This window comes from Ochotona curzoniae, unplaced genomic scaffold (assembly GCF_017591425.1).
Source record: "Ochotona curzoniae isolate NIBS_2020 unplaced genomic scaffold, NIBS_Ocur_1.0 scaffold_3171, whole genome shotgun sequence".
Classification (NCBI taxonomy): Eukaryota; Metazoa; Chordata; class Mammalia; order Lagomorpha; family Ochotonidae; genus Ochotona; species Ochotona curzoniae.
In genome coordinates, this window is record NW_024467104.1 from 1,805,219 (window position 1) to 1,831,528 (window position 26,310).

Consider the following 26,310-nt stretch of genomic DNA (forward strand, 5'->3'; position numbering starts at 1 on the left):
AATGCAAGAAGACAAAAACCATTTTCAGGAGTGACTCAGCAGAGCCTAAAGATTTGGAAAATTCTTAACCTGTGCATAGGAGAGGAAAACAAAGGTGTGGCCGAGCAACCGTCTGACACGGAGATTCCTAAGGCTCAGCCAGGTGCAGCTCAACGGAGCAATGGAGGACTGCTCCTTAGACCTGTCAGGCTACAGGGCTTCCCCTTCCAGGGAGGCACAGTGCCAGGGCCTGCAACGAGCATGTCCAACAGACATACCACAGGCACCTACAGGGAGCTAGATGGGAAATGCTCACCACCCAGCAGACGCTCAAGGCTCCACTCCCTCCATTTCAGCACACACAGCACTCCTCGTCACCCAGATTCAGCTCCAGTAGGCCCAGGTACAGTGGAAACCATAGTAGCCAACTGCTTTCCTAAGGACAGGTAGTCATCTCAGCTGGGGCAGAGTGCATGAACCATAGGCATTAGCTACCACCCCTGGATTTTTTTGTTTTTTTAATCTTAAGATTTTTGTGCTCACTTTGGCAGCACATATATCTTAAGACTTATTTTTCTACCTATTTTAAAAGTAGACATGAGATTGACTGTCCCATCTACTGATTCGCTCTCCAAATGGCCACATCAACTAGTGCTGGGCCAAGCCAAAGACGGGTACAGGGGTCCAAGCCCTCACTTTCCCAAGCACATTAGCAGGGAGCTGGATTAGAAGTGTGACTTGAGGGCCCAGCGTGGTAGCCTAACAGCTAAAGTCCTTGCCTTGCACATGCCAGGATCCCATATGGGCTACAGTTCATATCCCAGCAGTTCCACTTCCCATCCAGCTCCCCGCCTGTGGCCTGGGAAAGCAGTCAAGGACAGCCCAAAGCCTTGGGACCCTGCACCCATGTGGGAGACCCAGAAGACACTCCTGTTTCCTGGCTTCGGATTGGTTCAGCTCCAGCCATTGTGGCCACTTGGGGATTGACCATCAGGCAGAAGATCCTCCTCTCTGACTCTCTTCCTCTCTTGTATGTCTGACTTTGCAATAAAAAATAAATCTTTAAAAAGAAAGAAGTGACACTTGAACCAGTGCTCATATGGAATGTTGGCATCACAGGTGACAGGTTAACTTGCTGTGTCCTAATGCTAGCCCTCAACTTGCCCAGGTTTCAAAGGATACCTGAGAGCACATCAGAACCCTGGCTGAGACCCTCTGCAGAGGCATGGCCACTATTGAGTCCCCCTCGAAGGCAATGCCAGTGGAGCCATGGAGGGAGGCCACCACCCAAAACTTCGAATCAGCCACCAGTGTGCAAGCCCAGGAAACCACAGGTACCTGGTCCAGCCCCAGAGCCATCCCAGAGGGAAGCCATCCACAGAGAGCTGCCCAGGGCCAAGTCACTCCCAATGGGTCCATTCTGCAGGCTTCCTCTCCATGGGCCAGGAGGGCAGAGCCGCAAGTTGAAGATGATTCATCTCCTTAAGGCCTTAGCACCAGCCCTGCTACTCTTTCCTTGCCTGTCTCTATCTTTCTGAATGGGAAGGTCTGTCCTAAGCCTATCCCACTGTTGTATTTTGGAAGCTCGTGTTTGATTTTACATAACCTACCTGGAAGCTCATGCTTCAGGTTCCCAGCTGGAGAGCAGCTTGCCTAAGCCATGCGTCTGGAGTCTCATCTACACGTGACTTAGAGGAGACATTGCACTGACAGGCAGAGTGGCATGTTCTGAATGGTTGCGCCTGACAGACACTGAGATCCTAACCCCTAAGGTGACAAGGAATGACGAGGTCACGAGGGTGGAGCCCTGACGAATGGGATCAGAGTCCTTGGAGGACTGCCTTGCCTCTCTCATCAAGTAAGGACACAGCAAGAGAAAACCTGTGAACATGGGACACTCAGCAGACACCACACCTGCCGGTACCTTCACTGTGGAGTTCCCAGCTTCCAGAGTCACAACAAAGAGATTACTGGGCTCTCGAAGGACTTACTTTAAGATACTGTGTTATAGTGGCCCGAGAGGCCCAAGATGGTCTCCCAAAGGATGGCTCCCTCCCCACCTTTACTGGACGCCGTGGAGAGCTTCAAAGCTGCTGGAGAAGGCTGAGCCACAACATAGTGGGGACCTGGGATCCACTCCAGGGCACAGGGCACCCCTACTCACAACCCAGCTCACCCTGGCTGGCCCATGGATGGGGGTTGTCTCAACCAGTGATCGGTGTTCCAACTACAGGGACATGGAGCACAATGAGTAAAAGAAGGGAAGTGACATACTCCATATCAGGGTATGTGTTCTAGGACTGGAACCAGCACTTGGCCAACCAAGGTCTTGGTCAGGATGAGGTATAGGCAGCCATAACCACATACACAAGCCTGGGCAGCACCAATTTCCAAAAAACTTTATTGTTTTCAAGTGGCAAAATGTCATCGGTGTCTGCTGAGGCACCTGGCAGGGTGAGGGGGACCTGGGGGTGGGGCTGGGGGCAGTGTTCCACCCATTACAAAAAAATCAGATTTTTTTTTATATAAAAAATGCTATAAATTGATATCAAAAGAAAACCCAAGGGAGGCTGGAGGAAGAAGCGAGGGGCGCGGTGGGGAGAGGGAAGACAGCAGGAAAGGACCAAAACCTTCGACCACTAGTGACAGAATCCAGCGGGAAGGGGGAGGGCAGGGCAGGGGTGGGGCAGAGGAAAAGTTGGGCAGGTGATACAAAGTGCATAAATGTGCCTCCCCAGACGCTCTGCAGAGGTGGAGGGGGACAGAGGCTGCAGCCTGGGGCATGGTGGGGCTCCAGCCATCTCCTCCTCGCCCAGGGACCCCACAGGAGTGGGCACTGCCTGAGACTGCCAGATGGTAAGGGCCTGTAGCAAGGAGGGAGAAAAAGAGGTGAGTGAGGGGAGAGTGGGGGCAGCCCCCAGTTTCCTCTCCCAGACCCCCACTCTGGCTCCCTCCCTGAGTCCAGTCGTGAGCCGGGTCCCGGCTGACACCTTGAGTCTCCTGAGTGCTCCAACTTGTACCAGCCCAGGCAAGCTGGCTAGCCCTGCTCAAATGGGCCACAGGCAAGTGGCAATTTCTTTAAGCTCAGGGGGCAGGCTGGGATGAGAGAGCTCCTCATTTCCCACCCCGTCCCACCCCAGAAGCCAAGGGCCTTACTAAGTGTCTAGAAGTTAGTATCCCCACTTGTTCCCAGTGTCACCTGGGAAGGGGCTTGGAAAACTAAGGCTTCACAGGAGTGCTGCAGTTTCAGGCATCCTCCGAGGCAGGGCCTGCTCACCTGCTCACACCTGCACCCCTAGCCTGGCTACTGCCCAGGACTGGCCCTGACCTTGGTGCCGCCTCAGACCTTCTTCTTCTTCAGCTTCAGAGCTTGCAGCCAGTTGGGCGAGGATCCTTCCGACCTACAGGGCAGGGGTTGGAAGACAAATTTCAAGAAAAAGGGAAACAAAAGGGGAGGTGTGGCAAGGATGGAACCACTCCCAAGAAGTGGACTGAGGCTTGGGCCCCTGCCATCCCCCGGACGGGTAGATCTGGGGCGTTCTTTCTTGGCCTCAGTTCTCCTCATCAGTAAAGCAGGCGATGCCCAGGGCAGAGGTCACCTACCCTGAGGATTTCTCTGGCTTGGGAGGTAACGTGAGGGGCTTCCCCAGCCCCGGGACCTTGCAGGACTTGGAACGTTGTACCGCAGACTCCTTCTGGCTGGACTTGCTCTCCACCGGCTCCCCCTCCTCCGCTGAGCGGTTCCGAGACCGCAGCTTGGCCTGAGAGACAAGTTCAGACAGAGGTAACAGAGGCAGAAGGACTCACCCAGCACCAGGACCACACTCTGGTTCCTCCGTGATCCATTTATCCCAATGCACAGGCAGCCACTTAAAGATGAGCTTTCCTGGAGACTAAGCTTCACACACAGCCACAGGCAACATACTGCTGGGTGTCAGTACTGTGGTGTAAAACATTAAAACACCACCTTTGGCAATGGCACCCCATATGGGTACGGGTTCGAGTCTCAGTTGCTCCACTTCTGATCCAGTTTCCTAACACACCTGGGAAAGCAGCAGAAACCAGTCCAAGTACTTGAACTCCTGCACCCATGTGTGAGATCTGGAAGAAGCTCCTGGTTTCGGCCTAACCCAGCCCTGGCTGTTGCAGCCACCTGAGCTGTGAACAAGTAAATGGAGACTACCTCTGTCTCTCTCCGTAACTCCGTATTTCAAATAAATTGAAAAATAAATCTTTTCTTTTTTTAAAAAAGATACTGTTGAGTTACATTCAGACAAGCGAGATACCCTCTGGCTGCCTCCCACCACCGCAGCCCCACAGTCAATAGCTGTGCCCACCGCAAGGTGAGAGCAAGAGCTTACCTGAGACCTTGCCCAAGTGCCCCCTCCCATCCACCTTCAGGAAATAATTCTTCCCTGTCCGTAAACACCCAGACCTTATCAGTGCCCCCTGACCCAATAACCCTAAACTCCTCACTCAATCTAATTATAAGTAAGGCTCATGTTCCCCCACTCTCCCTGAGGTCCCCAGACCAGAACACCCCTTGTTCTCCTTCCATCCCATCTGGCACACAACACAGGGTCCAGGAGGGCCAGAAGAGATTTCCTGAAGCCCTCAGTGGACAGTGGAACTGGCAGAGACATGGGGAAGGGGCCTTATGGGACAAATACAAGGACAGACAGCAGAAAGGCTGGGTGCAAGCTGACTAGCTGGCCCAGAGGCTGCACATATAAGTTCACTGATCAGTTGGTACCTTCAGGGCTGATGGGCTCAGGCCAGGAAAGAGGTTGACTTTCAGCCCCTTGGTGCCCAAGGACATGCGTGTCCGGCGGCTCTGAGGCTCTTCCACAACCTCCTCGTCTGAGGATGGCACCCGAACAGCTCGCGGTTCTGCAAAGGCCCGGACAAAGGAGATCAGCATGGAGAGCATCCCTAGGTGCCCACCCTGCACAAGCCTGGCTTGATGACCCCCCCGACACAAACGGACACACCGCCAAGGAAGACACTGCTCCCACCTGTAGAGTCCTGGAAGAGGCGTGCGTCCGACTCTGCCGCCTCCGACAGGCCCAAGGTACCTCCAGGCCGGATGGCCGGGGCCCGGTGGCCACGCTTGCGCCCCAGGTTGGCACGGCTCCGAAACATGGCACTGTCAAGGACCTCGGTATCCTGTTGGGGACAATGGTTGTTGTCCCACCCACAGGAGCCCCCCAACAGCAGCTGGTGGAGCTTCCTTTACCCAGACCCTCCCCCCAACCCAACCCTCACAATAGTTACTTTCTCCCTTCAGGGTTGAGGCTGCTTAGGCAAAGCTGAGGCTTCAACTGCCATGCCCCTGCTCCAGCTGCAGCCCACCCTCAGCCCTGGGCCCACCTTCCACTGACCTCAATGAAGGAGAAGTCCTGACTGGGGGTGCTGGGCGGAGGTCTTTGGGGAGGGCGCCAAGGGCTCAGGCTTGGCCCCTGCTCGCCCTGCCCAGCCCCTGACGGGCTCCAGGTACCATCCACCTCTTCTGCCCGGCTGGCTTCACCATCTGGCTGGGGTCTGCAGGAGGGCAGAGGCTCCCCTTGGTCAACACCTGCTGTTGCTTCTTCATCCTCTGAGAGACTCCCAAGGCCCGGAATGACTGGTTCTCTAGGGGAGCTGCTGGATGCCAGCAGGCCCTCCTCCGGCAGGTCCTGGGAGCCAGATGGTGGGGAGCGGGCCAGAAACCCACTGGGGCTACAAGGGGGATGCAACAGAGAGCAAGGTCACGAGGGAGGTCCATCTCCACAGGATCCATCTCCTCCTGCCCCCACCTTTCCCTCCCTCCCTCCTTCTCAGGCTCTGTCCTGATTCCTTCGGCAATGTCAAGGTCGGGGCTGGGGCAGGAAAAGGAGAGCTGGGCTGGCCTGGTGAGAGGAGGGAGCATTCAAGTTTCCCATCCGCCACCTGCTAGAGATGTAGCTTGCCTTATCTGAAATGTTTGGGGCCAGAAGTGTTGTAGGTTTTTTCAAATTTTAGAATATCCCAGATTTAGATACACAGGAAATGCCATGGGGACAGGTCTAAACATGAAACTTAACAGGGTGCCATGTACACCTCATCTACTTAGCCTGGACGTGATGTTATACAATGTGTTTGGTGCACCTGTTTCCTGACTGTAACCCACCATACGGGGTCAGGTAGGGAATTTTTCATTTTTAGGACCAGCTCTGCATTCAGAAAGTCCCAGATCTTGGAGCACTTTGGATTTCCAGATTAGGGATGCGCCACCTGTACCTGTTAGCACCTTAGGTCCCTTTAACTATACAGTCACACTGGGCTGGCACTGTGGTGTGGCAGGTAAAGCCGCCACCTGCAGTACCACCACCCGCACGGATGCCAGTTTAACTCCTGGCTGCTTCACTTCCAATTCGCTTCCCTGCTAATGACCCGGGAAAAGCAGAAGATGGCCCAGATGGTTGGGCTGCTGCCACCCCCAAGGGACCTGGAGGAAGCTCCTGTCTCTGGGTTGTCATAGAGTGGAGCAGGGGAGTGAACCAGCAGAGCGAAGATCTCAGCCTCTCTCTCTCTCTCTCTCTCTCCCTCTCTCTCTCTCTTTACCCCTTTAGCTCTCTTAAATAAATAAACCTTTGTGGGAAAAGGTGAGAGTGCCGAGTACAGAGCCCAGCATTCCGAATGTGCTTCAAATAAGACGGGCTGCCTCTGCAGCAGCTGCTGCTGTGCCTGCTGTAAAAGCACGCCCTCCCAGGAGCACCTGCTGCTGCTGCCTCACCCTTGAGATGGGCCACGTGCTGGCCTGCCTGCCTGCCTGCCCGACCTCCCGTCACCTTTTCTGTTTTCTTTCAAGATTTTTATTGATTTGAAAAACAGAGTTATAGAGAGATAAGGAGGAAAAGGAGAGAGAGAAAGTGAGTTTCTACATGCTGGTTTACTCTCCTATTGGCCACGGCAGTCAGGGCTAAGCCGAGCCTGGAGCCCGGAGCCAGGTGTCTCATTTGCATCTCCCACATAGGAGCGAGGCCCAGGCAATTGAGCCATCTTCCACTGCTTTCCCAGGTGCATCAGCTATGGGCTGCATTGAACCAAGGCATATATGGGATGCGGGTGTCACAGGAGCAGTTTTATCCACTTCATCACAATGCCAGCCTAGCTCCTCCAGTCACCTTCAGCTCCCGTACCCCAATGCCATCGCCCTCTGCTCCCTACTCTCTCAGAGCCACCACGGATGACAGTACAACCCCAGCCCTTCCTGATTGCAATGCAAGTTAAATTTCAAGTCCCTGCCTGCCCCGCCCCCCAGCCACCACGGGCAGAACATGATCTGCCTGTGCCGGTACCTGCTTCTGCCACTCTGTCACCACTGACCGTCTGGGAACACGTCAAGGACAAAGTCGGGGCCCTTTGCTCCTTTTTGCCTCTATTCCCCCAGCTCCTGGCCTTGCGCCTGGCCAGGAGCAGGACCAAGCAAATGTTTGCAGAAGGAAAGAGACGCTGGGTCACCTTGGACCTGGATGCAGCTCAAGCATCTTATGCCTGCTGCTCCCACCAAGCATGACACGGCCATGCCCCCAGAGGTACTTCCTCAATGTGGAAGCTGCCTCTCCCCAAACCACACACATGCCGCACACCACCACACAGAGCCACACCCAACACACTCAACACCACGCACACTAGTGTGGGAAGGATAGCAGGGCAGTGCCCAGCAGCCAGGACGCCCAATTCCTGGCGAGATTGGCGGGGGAGGAGAATGAGGCAGGTGAGTCAGTCTAGAACAGGAAGAGGGGGCAGGGAACATGTCAGTCTGTCCTTCCCCAAGCTGCTGACAGATGGAAATTAAAGCAAGCTGGGAAGAGGGAGGAGGAAGGAGAAGGGGAGGGGAGGAGACAGCAGCATAGCAAGGCAGTGGCAGACCAGCAACCCTGGCTGGGGGCCAAGACCAGCTCAGCCTGACAGGCAGCTTAAAGTCAAGGAGGCTTGGGAAGGCAGGGAAGAGTGAGGACACGAGGCCCAGAGCCTCTCCCTGGGGTGGGGCGCAGCAGAGACTGTGGGCAGGCCCTGCAGCTAAGAGGATATGAAACGGCCCAGGATGGGTGGGAAGATCCACTCCCAGGTCCAAACTTGCCTCTGACCCACATGGGTAGAGGTCAGTGGTGGGAGTCTGGTAGGTTCTTAGAGGGGTGAGGGTGAAAGGGGCAGGAGGAATGAGGCTGGAGAACAAGAGAGCGTTAGAAAATGCAGTGTGACTGCAAAGCCGGGGTCCAGGCCAGGGGCAGGAGATGACCAGGCAAGCAGGGGACAGTGAGTGCCCTCGCTCCAGCAAAGACCCAGGAGCACAAGCGTGACAAGGACGAGGCAGCCCCAGACCCAGAGGTCTCCCAGCGCTTGCCCCACTCCCAATCCCTTCACCTCCACATGGTCTCATTGCTGCAGCAGACAGGGCTGCAAGGCAACAGCTATCATTAGACACACCTTTGTGTATTATGGGGACAATCACAAGAATGTCCCCAGGGGCCTGCTTTATGGACCTCACACCTAAACTTGCACAATTAATGCAAACCAGGGGTTATCACACACACCAGGCCAGCCTACCACGATGCAAGTACTAACACTAGACCAACTCAGGTACTAGCAGCAAAGTACTTCCAATTTACAGGTTGGGAACTGAAGGCCCTCAGGGAAGGAACTTGACCTAGGTCACAGAGGTGGTGAAAGAATCAGGCAAACCCGGCCGCCGGCAGGTGCAGAGCCTTGTAAGGAGAACCTCCAAAACTCCACACTCGGAACACCAGCTCCATGCCATCGTTCCAAGTGTGGCAAAGACTGCAGCCCTCATCCCAAGGGCTCAACGTCCATGCCAACAGTATGTGCCCTAGACCTGGCGCAGCCAGAGCAAGCGCTGTTTTCCAAACACTCACGGACTGGGATGCTTTAGAACACAGCTCAGAAAAGGCAGCCTGCAGACACAAGACGCAAACTGGCCCCTCCAAACCAACTGCCTCCTCCTCTCCGCTTCGGAGCGGGCAAGAAAGTGAGGCTCACGTTTGTGGCATCACAGCTCACTCAGTCCAGGGCACAGGTCCTGTCAACATTGGTCACAGGCACATGGCTGGGAGGACCTGAGCGCTTTAGGATCTGGTGGAGACAAGAGCTCACACGGCCTGACCCTCAGTCTTGCACTAGCGATGGTGAAGTGAGAACCCTGGGCATCCCAGGAGTAACATTCAGAAAGATGCTCAGCAGGTCTGGCGGCTCCTGCAGGATGCCAGGACCCCTAACACGTGGTCCTGTGCATTCCTCCCTTCCCTGAAGGCCTCCTCCCTGGTCTGATCTCCAGAAAGCCCGCTTCTCCAGCGCCACCCGTCCCCCCCAGCACATGGCCAGTCCCATATTCTCCCTCCTTTTCCTCCACCCTAAAATGCCATCGCCCAATCCTGCAGCCCCATCAAGGAAGCACTCCAGCCCCTGCTCTCCAATCCCCTACCCATGAATGCCCTCACTGCCCAAGCCCAATGAGAAGCTCCATTGGCTGGAAATGTTAATGTTCCCTATCCACTAAACAGAGCAAAGCCAGATCCCAACGGGTGGGAATGTTAATGAAATCGATGCAGCCCCATGCAGAGCCATCCAGTCACGTTTTAGGTCATTCATGAACCAGGCCTATCCTGGAAATTACCAGTCTGTTCTCTAGCAAAGTACTCTTTCAGTACTTGGCTTACGGAGGTCAAGGTCACGGGGCCAGGAGCCAGGCCCCCACACCCTTCAGGTGCTCTGTGCTGCTCTATGACACCAGTAAGCAAGAAGCTCCAAGTTCCTAACCTACCAGCATCAAAGAATGCCACCATTCACTCTGCTCTGGGCCCAGGCCAGGAACACATGGATTCTTCCTTGCCATGTTCCTGACAAGCACCCACACCGCCTGCCCAGGAACCCCTATGGTCTCAGGGACAGGAGGCCTGGGAAACAGCCTTAGAGTGCCCACAGGTGGCACCTCCCAGAAACCAAGCCAAGATGCAGCAGATACTGTTCCCCCCGCATGAAGCAAAAGCACCAAGGCAGCCCTAGGCACGGGTTGTGAAAGAGTAAATACTTCACCCTCTCCTGTCTGGTATCCAATTCCAAAAAACTGAACCGAATATTGACAGTCCAAAGTGTCTCCATCTCGTAAACAAAGTCCTTGGGAAACCAACACTGCCTCTCTGCCCCAGTGAAGAGGGCCTGCTTTTTCCGCAGACAGCCTGACACCTCCTCCTACCCCATTCCCACCTCACCACAGGGCTCCCTTACCTGGCTCCAGAGCTGGAGGCATCTCCCGTCTCCATCCTGGGATCTTCCAGGTGGGTCTCCAGGGAAGGTGAGGTGCTGTCTTCCTGCTGGCTCTCAGACCCACTTGTCTCACCGACCCCCAGCTCCCGGATCTCCAAGGCCTCGCCGGCCTCACTGGCTTCAGGGCCAGGGGACAAGCCACCATTATTCCCAAGGCCCAGTTCCAGGCCTGGGCCCACATCTCCCACCCCACGCTCCCTGGCTTCACTCAGGGGCCCAGAGAGCTGCACATCCTGGAGCCCTAAGTCCTGGGCCCAGTCCATCTGCCCCACTGCGCAGCCCCGAGAGCCCCTGGCTTCCAGCTCACAGGGCACCTGCAGATTCCTCAGGCCCAGGTCATTGCCCCAGTCCATCTGGCCCACGCCGCGCTCCCTGGGCTCTGCAGGGCTGCAGCCTGCCCCTGGGGCCATGTTTCTCAGTCCGAAGTCAGCTGTCCAGTCGGCCTGTCCCACTCCGCTCTCCCGGGATTTCAAGAACTCTCCGGCATCCGTACCCGACCAGTCAGTTTGACCTACACCACTCTCTCTGGTTTGGCTGTGGCCTCCCAGCTCCCCTGCCCCAGCCACATCTCTGCTCCTCACCCCTACGTCAGAGGTCCAGTCCTTCTCCCCAGTTCTAAGGCCTCTGGGCTCTTCAGGCCCTCCAGTCTCCAAAGCGCCGGCCAGGCCCACATCTCTCAAGGGCAGGGTGTCTGACCAGCCCATCTGTCCCACAGCATCCTCTTGAGTCTCACTCAAGTCCCCAGGACCCACACAGCTGGATACTTCCAAATTCCTGAGACCCAGCTGGTCAGTCCAGTCCACGGGCCCGGCTGTGGTCTTCCCAGGAGACACAGGGTGACCCCCTTCCATTTGGCTGGCAGGGCTCTGGCCAGCACCACTCGCCCTGTCGTTGCCAATGATACCAAACTGATCACCTCTCCCGGCGGCCTCAGCGCAAAAGTCCCTGTCCCAGTTTCGCTGCCCAGGGCTAAACCCTGACTCCATCTCGGGGGCCTCACCGGCCCAGCCTCGCTTCCCTACCTCGCCGCCACCGGCAGTCAGGTCAGCATCACCAGGGCCCTGGCCACCTGCCTGTAGTCTCCCTTGCAGCCTTCCAACCTCCTGGCTGCTGTCACTGCCTTGCCAGCCGCTCTGGTCTCCCTGTGTCAGTGTCCCCCCATCCTGCCGCTGAGGGGTGATGGGGTTGAACAGACCTCCCGACTTGCTCTCTTCTGGCCGGCCTGTATCCCTGCCAGCCTCACCACCCGGCAGCTTCTTCTCAAACTCTTCATCCTGCTGCTGGGCTTCTTCGGGACTGAATCCGGAGCTCAGGGTTCTCAGTGCAAAGCCTCTGTCCTGGGCACTCGGGGCCCTGGAGCCGCTCTCACTGCTGTAGTCGCTCAGCCAAGCACTTGTCCCAAACTCCCTGTCATGCTGCGCAGCTGCCCGGCTGCTATAGGTGCCAGGCAAGGAATCCCTCTTCTGGAATTCACGATCCTGCTCCTCAGCATCCTGTCTGCTGTAGCTGCCCAGGGGGTCCTTCCTCCCTCCTTCCTGCTTGCCTGCCTCCTGGCTGCCATAAGGGCCCAAAGAATCCCTCTTCCCAAACTCCCAGTCCTGAAGGTTCACATCGCGATGGCTGTAGGCACCCAGCCCATCTCTCTTCTCGAATTCCTGGTCCTGGAGCTCAGCGTCGTGGCTGGAGTAGGTGCCCTGGGAATCGCTCTTTCTGAACTCCCAGTGCGGAACGCCCTCCTCGGGACTCTGCGCCGTTGTGCTCAGCAAGGCTGGCTTCCCAAAGCCCCCCGGGGCAGACACCTCACTCCCATCTCGGCCGCCGCCGACCTCCATCTCCTCCGGGCTGATGCCAACACACCTGCTGGCCCACTCCCTGGCATGCCCTTCCCCTGTTCCTTGCCCATACTCGCTGCTCCAATTCTTCTCTCCAAGGCCTGGGTTTCCTCTGGGGTTTGCACTCCCCAAGCTGTACTCCTGGGCAGTATCCTGGGACCAGCTGGAGCTATTGAGGTCTGTGGCACGTGTGTCGGCTGTAATCCCAAACTCACTCTGCAGATCTTTCTGGGCCCAGCCAAGGAGTCCCTGGGAAATCAAAGTGGGCGGAGGGAGACACAAGAAGAATCAATGCTGGAGTCAGTCGGGGTGGGAGCCCATCTGTTACAGCTGCCCAGCGCCTGAGAGCCCCCGCTCTGGCAACAGAAAGCCTGAGTTTGGCTCCAGCTGTGTGACCTTGAGCAAATGAATTCACCTCTCTGAGCCTCAGGAGTTTCCTCCCTAGGTAGGCATGATTCCTACTGCAAGAAGCTGCTTAACCAAGCAAGATCAGTGAAACCAAGCACTCAGCGTAGTGGCCTAGCACAAAATGGGCACTCAATCGATGGTCCCATGGTCATGTTTACAGCCCTTGGGCAACACCTGGCTAAGGGCCAGAAGAAAGTCTGCCTGGAGGAGGGGGTCTCCATGCGGAGGGGAGCAGGGAGAAGCAGCCCGCTTCCAACTGAGAGGGGTCAAGCCTCAAAGCCCCTCCACAAGCTTCTCTCCAAAGTAAGGTCCCACAAGACAAGGTCCCTACGTCAGGCAGCGGGCGAGGACCCAGGCCCTTCCCGCCAGCGAGTGCCCTCTGCCCAGTCCTCTCCCCGGAAGATCTCTGAGCTTTCATTTTGCCTGCGGGAGAGAGGGAGAGAGGAGAGGCAACACCCTGGCAAGGTAAGGGGCTCCCCTTCCCCCCACCACCTCTCCCTGACTCACCCCGGAGGGCTTGCGGGCAGGGGGCTCAGGGGCACGCAGCCGGCCAGCTTCATCTCGCAGAGCTGCGTTGGCCAACAGGCGCTCCAGCACAGACAAACTAGCCTCCTCCGCGTCCCCAGCCCCGGACATGGCCCCTGCCCCCCAGATCGCCCGAGGCTGCTGGGTGCGGCAGGCAGGCAGGCAGGCAGGCAGGCAGGCACCAGGATGGGGCTAGGCTGCTCCCCCAGCTCCCTAGCCCAGACCTGTCTGACGGCTCTGGCTTCTGGCTCTCTTGCTTGCCCCAGCCCCACTCTCTCCACTCAGCTCCACTCCTGCTCCCTCCGGGAGCAGCTGCGGCTCTGGCAACCCCGCCCAGAAGCCGGTTGAGTCACCCACATCCCGGGACAGACACACCCACTGCAAGAGTCAGTCTGGTCTTAACCCCTTCCTGCTCCTCTCCTTCCCCACCACCAGAGCCACCCCCCCACCCCAGTCTTCTCCTTCTCTCTCCCCCAGCCTAGGGCAGGCTTGAAAAGTAGATTTCAGAAGAATACAGGGGCTCCTAGCCCTTAAATTCAGAAGAAGCCCAGTAGGAGAAAGGGCACCGGGTTGGGAACTGCTGTGCTGGCCCAGGCCCAGTGACCGGCCTGACTTGCTGCCTCCTCTGAGCGTCAGCTGCCAGTCTACAGGGCAAGCCTTGAGCTCCACCGGCACTAAAGTCGGTAAAAACCAACAGCGCACACCTGTAATGAGCCCCACGCCACCCTCACTACTTTACCCCTCATTCACTCTCTGCTACATTTCACCTGCTATTTCCATTTCTCAGAATGTGACAACTGAGGCAGAGAGCAGACAATCAACCTATTCCAGGTATTGGGCAAAGAAACAGCAGAGCCAGGAGATAAACCCAGGCAGTGCGGTCTCAGAGCCCACGCTCAGAACGGCTACACTATTTGGTCTCACACATCCTTGGTAATGATGGAATGAACACTTGGGCCACATTTTGTACCAAGTGCCCTTCCTGTCTCTGACCTACAACACAAATCTAAGAGGCAAACGCTACTACTGTGAAAGGAAGCAGAAGCAAGGAGGTTGAGGGACGCTCCAAGAACATAGGTGTTGCGACTTAAACTTGCACTAAAACATGGTCTTGTACAACTCTGCCACCTTCGCCAACTCTGTGCCCAGGTCTCACCTCCCCTGTCCCCATCCTCACCTCGGAGCTGGTACTTGACGGGGCGTCCTTCGGCTCAGCTCCAGCTCCCCGCCTCGCACTGCCAGCACTGGGCGGTGGTGATGCCAGGAGGTCATCTAGCCAGCGAGAGCTGCCTTCAGGCCCAGTGGGCTCCGGGGACACTCGACAGGGATCAGGCACCTCTGTCCTGGGCTGGGTGGTTTCGGCCCGGGCGAGGGTCACCGTCTCCTCCTTGGCAGGTATCGCCTGCCCAGGGTCAGGGCCATCAGCAAAGAGGACGCAGGGCTGATGGGGGGGTGCCGGCTGCTGCTGCCCTAGAACTGGCTCCAGCACAGGCAGGGCTGCCTCCCTGGTGGCCAGCGGGAGGGGACACTCCTGTCCGGTCATTGGCTCTCGTTCCTGATAACGCTCCTCTGCCTGGAGCAAGGCTGGTTCAGGGGAGTCCCTGCTTGGAAGTTGGGGTTCCGAGGAAGCAAATGGGTATTGAGACTGACTCTCCCCATTGCCTTTCAGAGGCAGGGAAATGCCTGGGTCATCCCCTTGAACCCAAGAAGCAGGCCTTCCTGCAGTCCCAGGAGCTGACCCGGCCCCATGCCCCTGCTGGGTCACCCCTTCCTCCCTGCTGGCCCCAGCCCAGGTGCCAGCCTCTGCAGCCTCAGCGGCCTCACTGGCTTCGGTGATGGGGGAGGGGGGTGGGGAGTCCAGCCGCCACACCCCTAGACCCGAGGGTCGCATGGGGAATGTCCATTCGAAGGACTGCGACAAGCTCCAGTTGGACTCTGTCCCACTCCCAAACGGACGATCGAGAGCTGACTGGCTCCCCTGGCCTTGTGGCAGTGCAGCCAGTGAGCCCCCCAGCTTCTCCTGGTCCTGGCCGCCAGGTGGCTGGAGTACCCCTTCAGAGAATCGGCGTTGGACAAGGCTAATGGGGCGGGGTTCAGGGTCACTCTTGGCCATTGCCTCCTCTCCACGTGGGAACATCGGAGTGGGATCCAGAAGCCCATGCCCCTCCTCGGTGGGGTGCTGGGGGGAGCCGGGTAGGGGCGCCTTAGGGCTCCCAAGGGGAGGGCTGCTGGGTGCTGGGGCCTCTGGGGCAGGCTCAGCAGGGTGCCCTGGGCTAGGGCTATGACAGGGGCTCTCATTAGGGATGGCTGCCTGTGGGGAAGCTGGAGTTTCAGGGATGCTGGGGGGAGAGTGGGGAGCTACAGGGCTCTGGCCTTCTAGCAGCTGAGTGTGGCACGGGGAGTGAGGCTGAGCAGCCTCCCGGGCAGAGGCCGGGGAAGAGAGGCCCAGGCTGGCAGGGCCTCCAGACTCTGTGGCAGGGCCTGGACTTGAGGGGTCCCAGGGCTTGGAGACCTGCAAAAGAAAAGTCAAGCACTGTTACTCCTCTCTCAGCTGGGTGAGGGAGGCCCCTCTGTCCCCAGAAAGGCCCAGACTGGCTGCTCCTTCAGGCTCTCACTCCCAAGAGGGGAGGAGGAAACCAGAGCTCAGGACGGCAGGAAGAGGCCCTGGAATGACCCCAGGAAGGAAGGGCTTCTCCAACATCCTGGGGTCACGGAGCTGTCCCTTGGGCCTTGTCCACTCAGCCTCACTCACACCATTTCAGCTGGCTAGAGCCACCGCCTGTCTAAAGTATACCTAAGGAGCCCCCAGCCAGGCACGAGTCATGGGTCAAGAACATTTGCTTGACACAGTAAAGAATGAACCCGGGGTCTGACCATCTGGGCAATCAGTGAATAAGAGGACCCTACGGCCAGCACAGCTCCAGGGAAGCACCAGGCTTGGCAATTCACCCCACTGCCCTGTGGATTCCCAGGTCCCAAGACTTCTGAGAAAAGCGGCAAGGCTGTGGAATTCCGGCAAAGTGAGCTGGGGTGTGACCATGACCTCCAGGGCCAGCACTCCCTCTGCCCTTTGCGTGCAATGGGGCTGATGGGCCACAATGTCCATGTCGCAGTAGGACAGGCAAGGACTGAGATTCATGCCGCCCTGGGGTGGGTAGAGAGAACTGAAGGGCTGCGATGGGACAGCAGGAAGATAATGGCTGGATCAGAAGCTAGAGGAGGGGATACCAAGCCTCCCACCCCCTGGCCCTGCCTGGGCAGGTTGTGCGGGTCCCCAGACAACAAAATGAGTCTAACTGGCTCCATCTGACCTTTGGGCTCGTCAGAGGTCAAACTCCCCTGGCCTCAGCAGGTCTGGACAGAGGTAAGGGTCCCTCCAGGTCCCACCAGCTTCCCTCTTCTCGAAAATATTCCAGTGTTCAGAGCTTAGCCCTTCCCTGCTACGGTGCCCCCAAGCCGCCTTCCTCTAGCTCACTGCAATTTCCACGGCCTGAGTCAAGCCTCCCAACAGCTCGGCTCCCTGGGCTAGAACCCCTTTTCTTCAGTCCCCAGTGACTCCAGGACCCGCCTGCAAGACCCCAGACCGCTCCCCTACTTTTGCCCAGCAGCCCTCCACAATGCCACCCTCCTATTGTCTCATCCATCTCTATCCCTCTCTGCCCGGCTCACTCTTGTCTGCGATTGTTTCAAAGGTGTATTTATTCATTTGAAATAATAGGAGACAGAAAGAAAAAAAAAAGAGAGAGAGAGAGAGATCTTCCCTCTTTGGTTGATTCCTCAAATCAACAGCCTGAAGCCAGGAGCCAGAAACTCCATCGGGGTCTCCCACGTAGGTAAGTATCGGCCGTGGTGCACTGCCTCCCAAGGTATATTGGTGGGAAGTTGGATCAGAAGTACAAACTAGTCCCAAACTAGCCCCACACGCCAACCAGGAACTCAGACGTGCAAACATTCCAGCCTGCGACATTACACTAGCCCCAAAGCTCATCCTTATTCCAATTCCTGGTTCCTCAACTCTTCTCGGAAGCGCAGGCTGCCGACCCTACTTACAGCTCATCTTTCCCATTCCTCTCCTTGTTTCTCTTTCTACCTCTTTGAACACGACCCTCGCTCCCTTCCCCACACTGCTCAGCTCTCCACCAAGCCCAGCCCCACCCGAGCAACAGAATGAGGCTGCGGAGAAACACGCAGCCATAACCTCACTTGATATTCACCACTGACTCAAACCCGGCCCAGAGCTGCCTCCTAAAATCCTAAAATGTACTTCCCACTTCCATCTGCTCCCCGACTCTCCCAGGCAACACGTCCACATCTTCCCTCCAGCTCCAACACCTCCTCCCCTCCCTCTCTCCACCACCGATGGCCTTGGGTGTGCTTCTCCAAGAGCACTCCCTGCCATGTGCAGGTGAGCCCAAAGTCCTGCCCCCTCCCATCACCAGGCACTGTCCTTGCTCGTGGCTAGGGCCAGCTCCTCATCTCTCCTCTCTCTCCTGCTTCACTGGCTTTTCCCTCGCTACTGGATCCTTTCCATCAGCACGCCAACTGCTCTCCATTCTTCTGCCTTCAGAAAACAGCATCAAGACAATCACTCTTGACCCCAGATCTCTCTAGAGCCACCACTCTCTGCCTTGCGCGCATCGTCTGCAAGCACGACCTGCAGTTCCTCTGTCCCATTTTCTTTTGAGCCCAGTCCAAACAAGCCTCTTCCTTGCCTCCTGCCTACCTACTCCTGTCAAGGTCACCCAGAATCTCCCTGAAGCCAAATCCAGTGCTCACCCTGGATGACCTGAGAGCGGCATCCCACGTCAGTGACACCCCACAGCAAACAGACCCACAACCTCCTTTGGTGCTGGGGGCAGTCAGTCCTGACAGAGCCAGCCTCTCCTCCCATCTCAGTTCTGGCTATTGCCCAGACTCTCCGGCTATGCCTCGGGCCTCTTGCCTCCAGCCCTCCACCATCATCCCAACACGAACAGGTCCTCATTTTTCTCCCTACCTGACTTTATCTGAATGCTGATTTGACTATCCAACTGGTAGTGCACATCCCAGGAGGCAGTAGGTGATGGCTCCAGTAACCAGGTTCCTGCCACCCATGTGGAAGACTTGGCTGGAGTTCCTAGCTTCAGCCTGGACCAATCCCAACATTGTGGGCCTTTGGAAAGCAAGCCAGCAAGCAGAGAGCTCTATATATAATGAGTTAATTAGTTAAAAATAAATAGCTAAAAAAAACCCTCAAGGTAGGCATTGTAGTGCAGCGTGTGAAGTCACAGCTTGGAATGCCTACAACCCATATTACAGTGCCCATCTAAGTGCTTGTCTGCTCCACTTCCAATCCAGCTTCCTGCTAATGCATCCCAGAAGGCAGCACATAATATCTCAAGTGCTTGGGCCCCTGCCACCCACGTGGGAGACCTGGATGGAGTCCCTGACTCCTGACTTTGGCCTGGCCCAGTCCTAGCTGTGGCAGCCATGTGGAAAATAAACAGGTGGAAGCTTTCTCTCTCTCCCCCTATTTCTGTCATGCTGCCGTCCAAGCAGATGAAAATAAACATTTTTTTTAAAGCATCTGAAACTCAACAAAGCCAGAGCAAACTCTTCCTGTCTTCGCAATGCTGTCTCCCCCTCAGAAGTCCCCGTCTCCGTAAACGGCCATCTCATCCTCCCAGTTGCTCAGCCCAAAGCCCTGGAAGCTTCTTTGGGCTCTGTATCCTCTGTGCTGGTACCAACTGATCTGAAAGTCTGGCCCAGCTCACCTTTGAATTCTATCCAGAATCTATCACGTCTCAGCGTCCCTATCCCAGGCAGTCTCCAGGGTCCAAGCTTTCACCACCTGCCACCCAGATTATCCGGGAATCCTCTCACTGATCCTTGTGGCTGGTCTTTCCTCCTCATGACCAGCTCTCAGCCCAGCAGGCAAAGCGACTCCTTACACCCAGGTTAGCAGCAAGACACTCCTCGAATCCACAGCCCTCGGTGGCTTCTTCTCCTCCTCGAGGCCAAACCCACGCAGGTCTCCACGCAATCCCAAACCCCTCACCTCTGCATCCTCCTCCACCTCTCTCATGGCCATCCAGGCCTCCTGGGCTTCTGGAAGGCACCCAGACCATTGCACACGCAGTGCCTTCTGCCAAGAATGCTGTCCCCTGCACACCATCTATGCAAAGTTGGGGCATGAGAGGCCCCTGCCACCTGGGCTCAGTCCTCTCACCCCCTTGAAGCTTTCCCACTGTGCCAGAACCCTACAGACCAGATGGGCTTACAGGGACTTGCCCTCTGTGTATGCCTTCTACGCTGCTCTTTCTCCACCACCTGGCTCATTGTGGGTACCAGTAAATATTTGCTGGATGCACAACTAAATGGAGTGTGCGCACAGTGGCGCTGAGTAAGAAGGGCCCCGGTTTACAGTGTCTACTCAGGCAAGCAGGTGCTAAAGGCGAGAGGTGCTGAGTTAAAGAAAGAACCCCCAAGACAAGGTCTCTTTCCTCTTCAGGACCCAGAGAAGGCAGCCCAGGCAGGGAGGGCACTGGCAGCAGACACTTCAGTCCCCGCCTTGGCCCGAGTGTAGCACTCAACCATCGCAAGCCCTGGCACTGTCGTCCCTCACATGGAACTCACAGGGTCCACCAGCCAGAGTTACTGTGAGGAGTAAGTGGGCCAGCACTCCTGGGGCACACCCAGTACACAGTAGGTGCATCAATAGTGACCCCAGGCCTGGGGACTGTGTGATCACAGCTTGACCACAGGTAGTTCCCTTGGTAACCCAAAGCACCAGCCTCAGAGCCCAGGAACCTGTTTCCAGGAGCCAGGCCCTGGGCAAGTCCTCCCTCCTTGGTGTCCCTACATGAACTACGGGAGGCTGAACCCACGCTGCTCCACTGACCCCTGCCACCTTAAAACACCATGGTCCTAACCCGTCACTGCAGGGAACTCACGTTAGCAGGTGGCTCAGAGCTGGCCGGCTTAGCCAGGTCCCCATTAACGGCCACAGTGTCACAAGGGGAGCTCCTGTGGGAGAGAAAGAAAATCGGAAAGCATAAATGTGGAAGGCTGTCACACGGTAGGGGCGACAGCCTCCCTACAGACATCTGACAATCTCCAGTGGGGTTCACATCCCTGGGCATTTACCCTAGACAGCCACTGCATGGGCAAAGAGACTGTGGCTTCCACTCGGCAAGAGCCCCAGGAGACCGTGCAGACACCCCATCCGTATGTAACGGGTTAAGCCTCCCAGTTCCCTCTGTACGCCCAGAAGATAAAACCTCCTTCCTCTACCCCAGCAGGGTTAAAGTTCTCCTCCAGCCTGGGAGGGAGACTGCAGCTGGTCCCGACTGCCCTGCCAACACTTCTTGGGCGATGGAGGCGGGGAGGGAAGGAGAAGGGTGGCTTTCCAAGGCTGAAGCTGTCAGGAAGGGGTGGAGGGTGAGGAGCCAAACTCAGCCTGCCGGGCTCACAGCACACCAAGGGTTAACCCCAGGGTCCTGTGGGTCTCCAGGTGCCTTCAGGTGAAAGAAGGGCAAGGCTAGAGGGCAGGGCTGGGCAGGGCCAGCAGGGACCTTCAGCTTCCTCCCAGCCAGAGCCCAGCAGCCTTCAGAGCAGCCAGGCCTGCAGCTGGCTCGCCCTGCCCTGAGGCCCTGGCGCAGGGGAAGGTTCCCGCGATCCTGCAGCCTCCTCCTCCTCCCCTGGCCAGCCTGCCCTTGGCTCCAATGCAGACTCTAGGGAAATGGATCATATGCAAATGTCTCAAATGGCCTGTGATCTCTGCGCAGACACCAGCTGGCCCAGAATCGTGGTGTGCTCCGGTCTTCTCTCCCATCAGAGCCCCTCCTCCGAGGGTTATGCCCCACGGAGCCCGACACACACACACATACACACACAATGTTCCCCAAGACACTCTAATCTTCAAACCTTATAATCAGATCTCCCCTCCAGGCCGTGTGCAGTCATTTTTGAGTCTCAGTTTCCTCATCTGTAAAATGGATCTAATATTGCCTTCACCAGGAGGCAAGGTTTGCTGCTCAGTTCTCAGTACACAAAAAATAAGGACCCTCTGTGTTTGAACTCTGCAACAATTCAGTGAAAGGACAGTGCTTCCATAGCACGCAGCCATGACGGCACCGAATGCCAGCACAGGCATTCTGTCTATCTATGTCTGTCTGCATTCACAAGAAAAAATAAAGGCCATGGCCGCACACAGGGCCACCCACTTGGTGCTTAGGGCCTGAAGACCACCAAGGTACAACAAAATATACCCCCCAGTTGCCACCCCAATCCCTCACCTCTCCTCCGAGGTCCTGGAGTGCTGTTCCAGGCATTCTGTTGGAGACTTAGCTGGCCTCTCCTGTGGCCATTCCCTGGCCGGGGCCCTGCCATCTTCTTCCCTGGGACTGTTGGCCGCACCATAGGTCCTGAGGCCGTACCGTGAGCTCCCGTCATGGTTAAAGGTGAGGCGGGAGCCCCAGAGGCGGTCAGGGCTAGCGGGCACCTCCTTTCGGGGCTGCTCCATCTTGGCCAAGATCTCTTCCACCGTGGTGGCCGCAAAGCGCTCAGACGCTGGGCGGAAGGGAGCCGGAGCCTTGCGCACGCCCCCCGGGGCGGCACAGCGAGCCGGGGGTGTCAGCGGGGGCAGGCCCTCTTTCCCAGCCTCTTCTTTGCCAGGCTCTTGAGCAGATTCTCCTCCGGCAGAGGCCTTGGTCGCAGGCTTCGAGGCGAAGGGCAGGGGACGCTTGCTGCCCCCATAGGGTTGGGGTCCTGCTAGCATGTTTATCTTCCGGGCGGAAGGCAGCTCGGCCAGGGGCCCCCGGGGGGGACGAGGCCCAACAGGCACCAGGAGGCTGGGTTTGGCGGGTAGGGCTGGCTTGGCAGGCAGAGCCCTGGGTTTAGGTTTCACAGGGGGTTTGGCCCGAGGGTCACCTACAAAAGCAAAGGGGAGGGAGTGGAGGTTGTCAGAAGAACCAGGAAGCTAAAGTTCTTAGGTTTCTTATTCTGCCCTCATCACCCACCCTCCAAGTTCAGAAGATATATGCTCTTATAGGCACAGTCAAATGCCATCTCTTCCAGGAAGGCTCCCTTGATTTTCCACATACATTCCAGAAGCAGATTCTCTTTCCTGCAAACCCCATAAGCATTCCGTCAGCTCTCCCCTTCTAAAGCAAAGCTATATAAGGGTCTGCTGGCACCACATTTCTCCCGTACAGTATTTTGCACAAGTTCTAATCAGACACGTGAACGAATGAGTGAGTGAGAACCAATACATGATGGCTCCGTGTCCAGGTCATCAGCCCACCATCTTCCCAATGGAGTCCTCTCCCACCTCACACCCGCCCTGTCACCCCCGGCAGACTTTTCACCCCAGCTGTATTTCCCCACCAGGCCTCCCAGCTGCCCCCTCCCCCCCCCCACCACCTACACCCAGGGCACCTCCCCACTGTCATCCGGTGTGTGACCAGGGAATGCAAACTTACTATTGACCTAAGCCAAACAAAAGTAAAGCTGCTACAGAGGGGGATAAAAAAAATTAAAAGTGAGACCAGAAATGTCCCTTCTATATAAGGCACTCCAATGCCCTATAAACGACAGCGGGCACCACGGCTCGCTCACAGAATCCTCTCCCCACTCATCTGGCTAAAGCAGGGGAAAAGTCTAGAACCACAGAGCCGAGCAGGAAGCCTAGGTATAAACCCTGCTAGGTACGCTCCAAGTCAGTGCCCGGACCTCAGGGTTCCGCCGTCCACTCCCACCTGCAAAACACACTACTTGAGTCCCATTATGCCTGGGGTCCCGTCTGCCTAAGACCTGCTGGAGAGCTACAATTTCCACAGGCCGGAGGGTCTTTCCAGCCCCATCCTGCACTTGCTAGTATCCGTGCCCTCCCTCACACCCACCTGAACACACTTCATTTCAACTAACCCCCAGAACAGAATGGGGGTGCAGCCTGTGCCCTTCCCGCCCTCCTCTTAGCCATCAGCTCCACCCTGCACCCATGGGTACCTGGCTCGGAGCCCGCGGGCACCAGCTCCTCCTCCATCTCCCGGGGCGGTGGGGAAGCCATGGTTAAGCTTTCCCTGAGAGTAGACACTTCCATCACATGCGGCAGATCCTGCTTGAAAATCGGGAAGCGGAGTGCAGTGAGCGGCAGGCACTTGGCTCGAGACTCAAGAGAGAGACACACGGGGCAGGGAAGGAAAGAGCGTGGGCAGCAGGCAGGTTCAGCCCAGGGGCGGGAGTCGGGGGTTCTCTTGGTTCCAGCAGAGTGTGGGACAGGAAGAGAGAACTTCAGGAGGAGGCGGACAGCAAAGGCCAGGGAGGTCCCCAGCAGGCGTGGCCCCAACTCTTCCCACACCCTCTCCAACACTGCTCTCCTAACCCCGTCCTGGGGCTCCAGGGAGTCGCCGCCTCTGACCAGCTCCCCAGGACACCCCACTCACAGCTCCCAGGGCACCCCTGTCGTCGGGCAGGGAGCCCCGTGGACGGGATCTCTGACAGGCAGAGCAGTAGGTCGCAGGAGTCTGAAGTCTCTCCGTGAATCACCTCACCGGGAGACGGGAAAAACCCGCTCCTCCCCAACCTGGGGCTCCGCCCCACTGCCTGCCTCTCTCCCTCCCTCCAGCAGCTGCCGGCGGTTCCTCTCCAGCCTCTCTCCCCATTCTCTTCCACATCCCTGCCCCCGGCTCCCCCCCTCCCTCCCTCCTCCCCTCTCTCCCTCGGAGTTGTCTCATCCAAACACGGAAAAATAAGGAATAAAAAGTAAACATCTGGAATACATTTTTTTTTCTTCAATTTCTCAATCGCTTTGGCTTCAGCTTGGAATTTGATGAGGTAAAGCCAGGGCCTAGTCCTGTTGCCATAGCAATGGCCTCCCACTGGATTTCCAGGGCCTCGCCAAGAGGAAGGAGGAGCCGGCCCTGGGCTGGGCTGGGAGCGAGCGGGACAGGGCTTGGGAACATCCGGGAGGTGGAGCAACTTGGGGAAAAACTCCCTGGGGTTCCCCCTTCCAGGTCAATGGGGTGGGACAGCCATCGCCTGTGAGAAAGTGGCCACGTGGGCATCCCTCGCCGGCCTGAAGGGGCTTTAAGGGGAGGGGGCATTAGAAATGAAACCAAGTGACAAACACACAAGTGTCCCCCCCAAAAAAAACCCTCTACATCTGACACCACAGGATTCTGATCCAGGAGAGTATGCCCCACTTTCTAGCTGTATAGCTTCTCCAGGCCTCAATTTCCTGGTCTGAAAAGTGGGGTTCCTCAGACTCAAAGGAGGCTTCAGTGAAATAACGCATGGAAACAGCTTAACACTATGCCCAGCATGCAAGTGTCCAATAAATGTTGGCCACCCCGTGACTCCATTCAGTGCCACCAATGAGCTGCCATCCCTGGCAGCCACCTCTACCGCTTCGCCCAACCCCAGGCTGCCAGCATTCCCAGACCATTCCTTCACTCCCCCAAGGCCCCGGGCCTGTCACCTGTTTTGTAAACACTCCGACACCTCCTCGTTTCCCACCCTGGCTCCTGAGGCACTCCCACCACCCATCCAACCACAACACGCCCTTTCCCCCTCCCAGGCTCTCCGGCCGAATCCTTTCAAAAGAGAGGCAGGGTGGGGCGGGGGGCCTATCCTGGCCCCCTACAGGATGGGTGAGGCCAACGTAACCTCTCCACGCCCTCAAACCCCAAACTGGTGCCTAACCTTTGTAACGCCAGGCCCTCCTCCTGCGCCTCTGCGCCCCTGCCCCAGCTGGTTTCAAAGATGGACGAGGCCACAAAGACAGCGGAGAGACTCAACGCGTTGGTCAGGCAACCAGCACGGAGGCCTGCCCAACCGTGGGCGAGCCACTGTGCAAAGCCCAGTGTGCCTGCGTGCACGGGGAGGGGGGAGCACATGAGAGAAAAAAATAAATTCAAACACAAGACTGTTCCCTTGTCCTTGAACGGTATTAAAAGGGACATGGTGTGGGTGGGTAAGAAATGCCGACCAACTGGCCCAGAACTAAAGAAACCCTATCACCTGAGGGTGGGCTCTCGACCCCCGCCCCAGTGAGGGGGGTGGCCACAACAAGCCGCTGACCAGAAGCCGCAAGCCCAGCGGCGGCTCTGACCAGTACCCCCCCACACACCCGCAAAGAGTCCTCCCGAGGCAGGCGACCCCTGGGACAAGGGCTGCCAGAAGGCTGGGAAGGGGCCGGGCGGTCTCGGCACAGACGGGATCGTCCGTGTGGACCCCACAAGGTCCAGGCGGAGCCACAGAGGTCGGCAGGGACAGCGTGCAAACTGCAGAAAGGGGGAGGGCCAGCGAGAAGACAGAACAGCCCCGGGCAAGCGGCAGTCTGGAGGGGCCCTGCGGGGAGCTCTGGACACAGAGGGGACGGCGGGCAGCAGGCGAGGAGGAGGAGGAGGAGGAGGAGGAGGAGGAGGCGACGGCCGCAGCAGCCGAGGACCCGCGCGCGGGATGAGAAGCAGCCGGCGAGCAGACGGCGGCCCGGCTACGTGGGGGCGGACTGGGGTGTCTGGGGGCGTGCCGAGGGAGCCGAGGGGGACAGGGAGGCGGGGGTCCCTCCAGCAGCTCTGCCCGCCCCCAGCCCCGCCCCAAGCCCTCGCCCCCTCCCCCCTTTTTCTTCTCGCTCCTCCAGCACGAGCTCCGGACCGGAGCCCCCCACGCCCGCGTGCACACACGCGGCAGCACCCCCGTCTCCCCGCGTCCCCAGGGCCCCCAGCCCTTGCAAACTTTCCTGTTCACGATACCCCAACACCCCCCCAACACACACACACACACACACCACCTCCACCGCCGCCGCCGCCGCAACCCCAGGTCCTGGTAGCAAAGCGCCCACTCCTCCCCTGCCCCTTCCCCGCCCCATCGCGGACCCCGCCTCCTCCGGGGCCCTCCCGCCCGCCGGGTCCCGCGCACTCACGCGCTCCCCCAGGATCCGGCTGTGCTCGGCCGGCACCCCGACGCCAGTGCCCGCCAGCCCCTCCGCCGCCGCCGCCGCCGCCGCCGCCGCCGCGGGACCGAGCCAGCGCCAGCCTCGGCGGGGCCACGCCCCCGGCTCCGCCCCCGCCACGCCCCCGGGCCGCCTCGTGCATATTCATGAGCCGGTGGAGCCCGCGAGTGGGACGCCCGAGTCCGTCCCGCCGTATGCAAACAGACGCTGCCCAGTACTCAATTATTCATGATCTTGCAAATGAGGGGACCGCCCCAGGGCGCAGATTGGGGCGAAACTGACGCAATTCAGCGGCTTGGAGCGTTTGGGTAAAATGGCCACCGAGAC

At 57.8% G+C, this 26,310-nt stretch overlaps 1 protein-coding gene across 1 annotated transcript; it reads right to left on the bottom strand.

Annotated features, from left to right (window-relative positions):
- Positions 1-2,373: 2,373 nt before the first annotated feature.
- Positions 2,374-26,000, bottom strand: TNKS1BP1 (tankyrase 1 binding protein 1). The gene is made up of 12 exons (XM_041004210.1): positions 25,954-26,000; positions 23,037-23,145; positions 21,326-21,959; positions 19,982-20,054; positions 14,227-15,561; positions 10,246-12,365; positions 5,361-5,697; positions 4,995-5,145; positions 4,733-4,869; positions 3,583-3,740; positions 3,308-3,380; positions 2,374-2,843 (listed from the first exon to the last, which is right to left on the bottom strand). Exons 2-11 carry the CDS (start codon positions 23,128-23,130, stop codon positions 3,320-3,322), a joined length of 5,100 nt encoding a protein of 1,699 aa, XP_040860144.1. The 5' UTR covers positions 23,131-23,145; positions 25,954-26,000; the 3' UTR covers positions 2,374-2,843; positions 3,308-3,319.
- Between the last annotated feature and the right edge of the window lie 310 nt (positions 26,001-26,310).

Bases quoted from the DNA above. Each gene is read 5' to 3' on its own strand.
- TNKS1BP1 (XM_041004210.1), bottom strand. From the start codon at position 23,130: ATGGAAGTGTCTACTCTCAGGGAAAGCTTAACCATGGCTTCCCCACCG. The intron at 21,960-23,036 runs GTACCCATGGGT...TTGCTTTTGTAG, and splicing joins GCCCGCGGGCTCCGAGCCAG to GTGACCCTCGGGCCAAACCC. The intron at 12,366-14,226 runs GTGAGGATGGGG...TTGATTTCCCAG, and splicing joins CGTCAAGTACCAGCTCCGAG to GGACTCCTTGGCTGGGCCCA.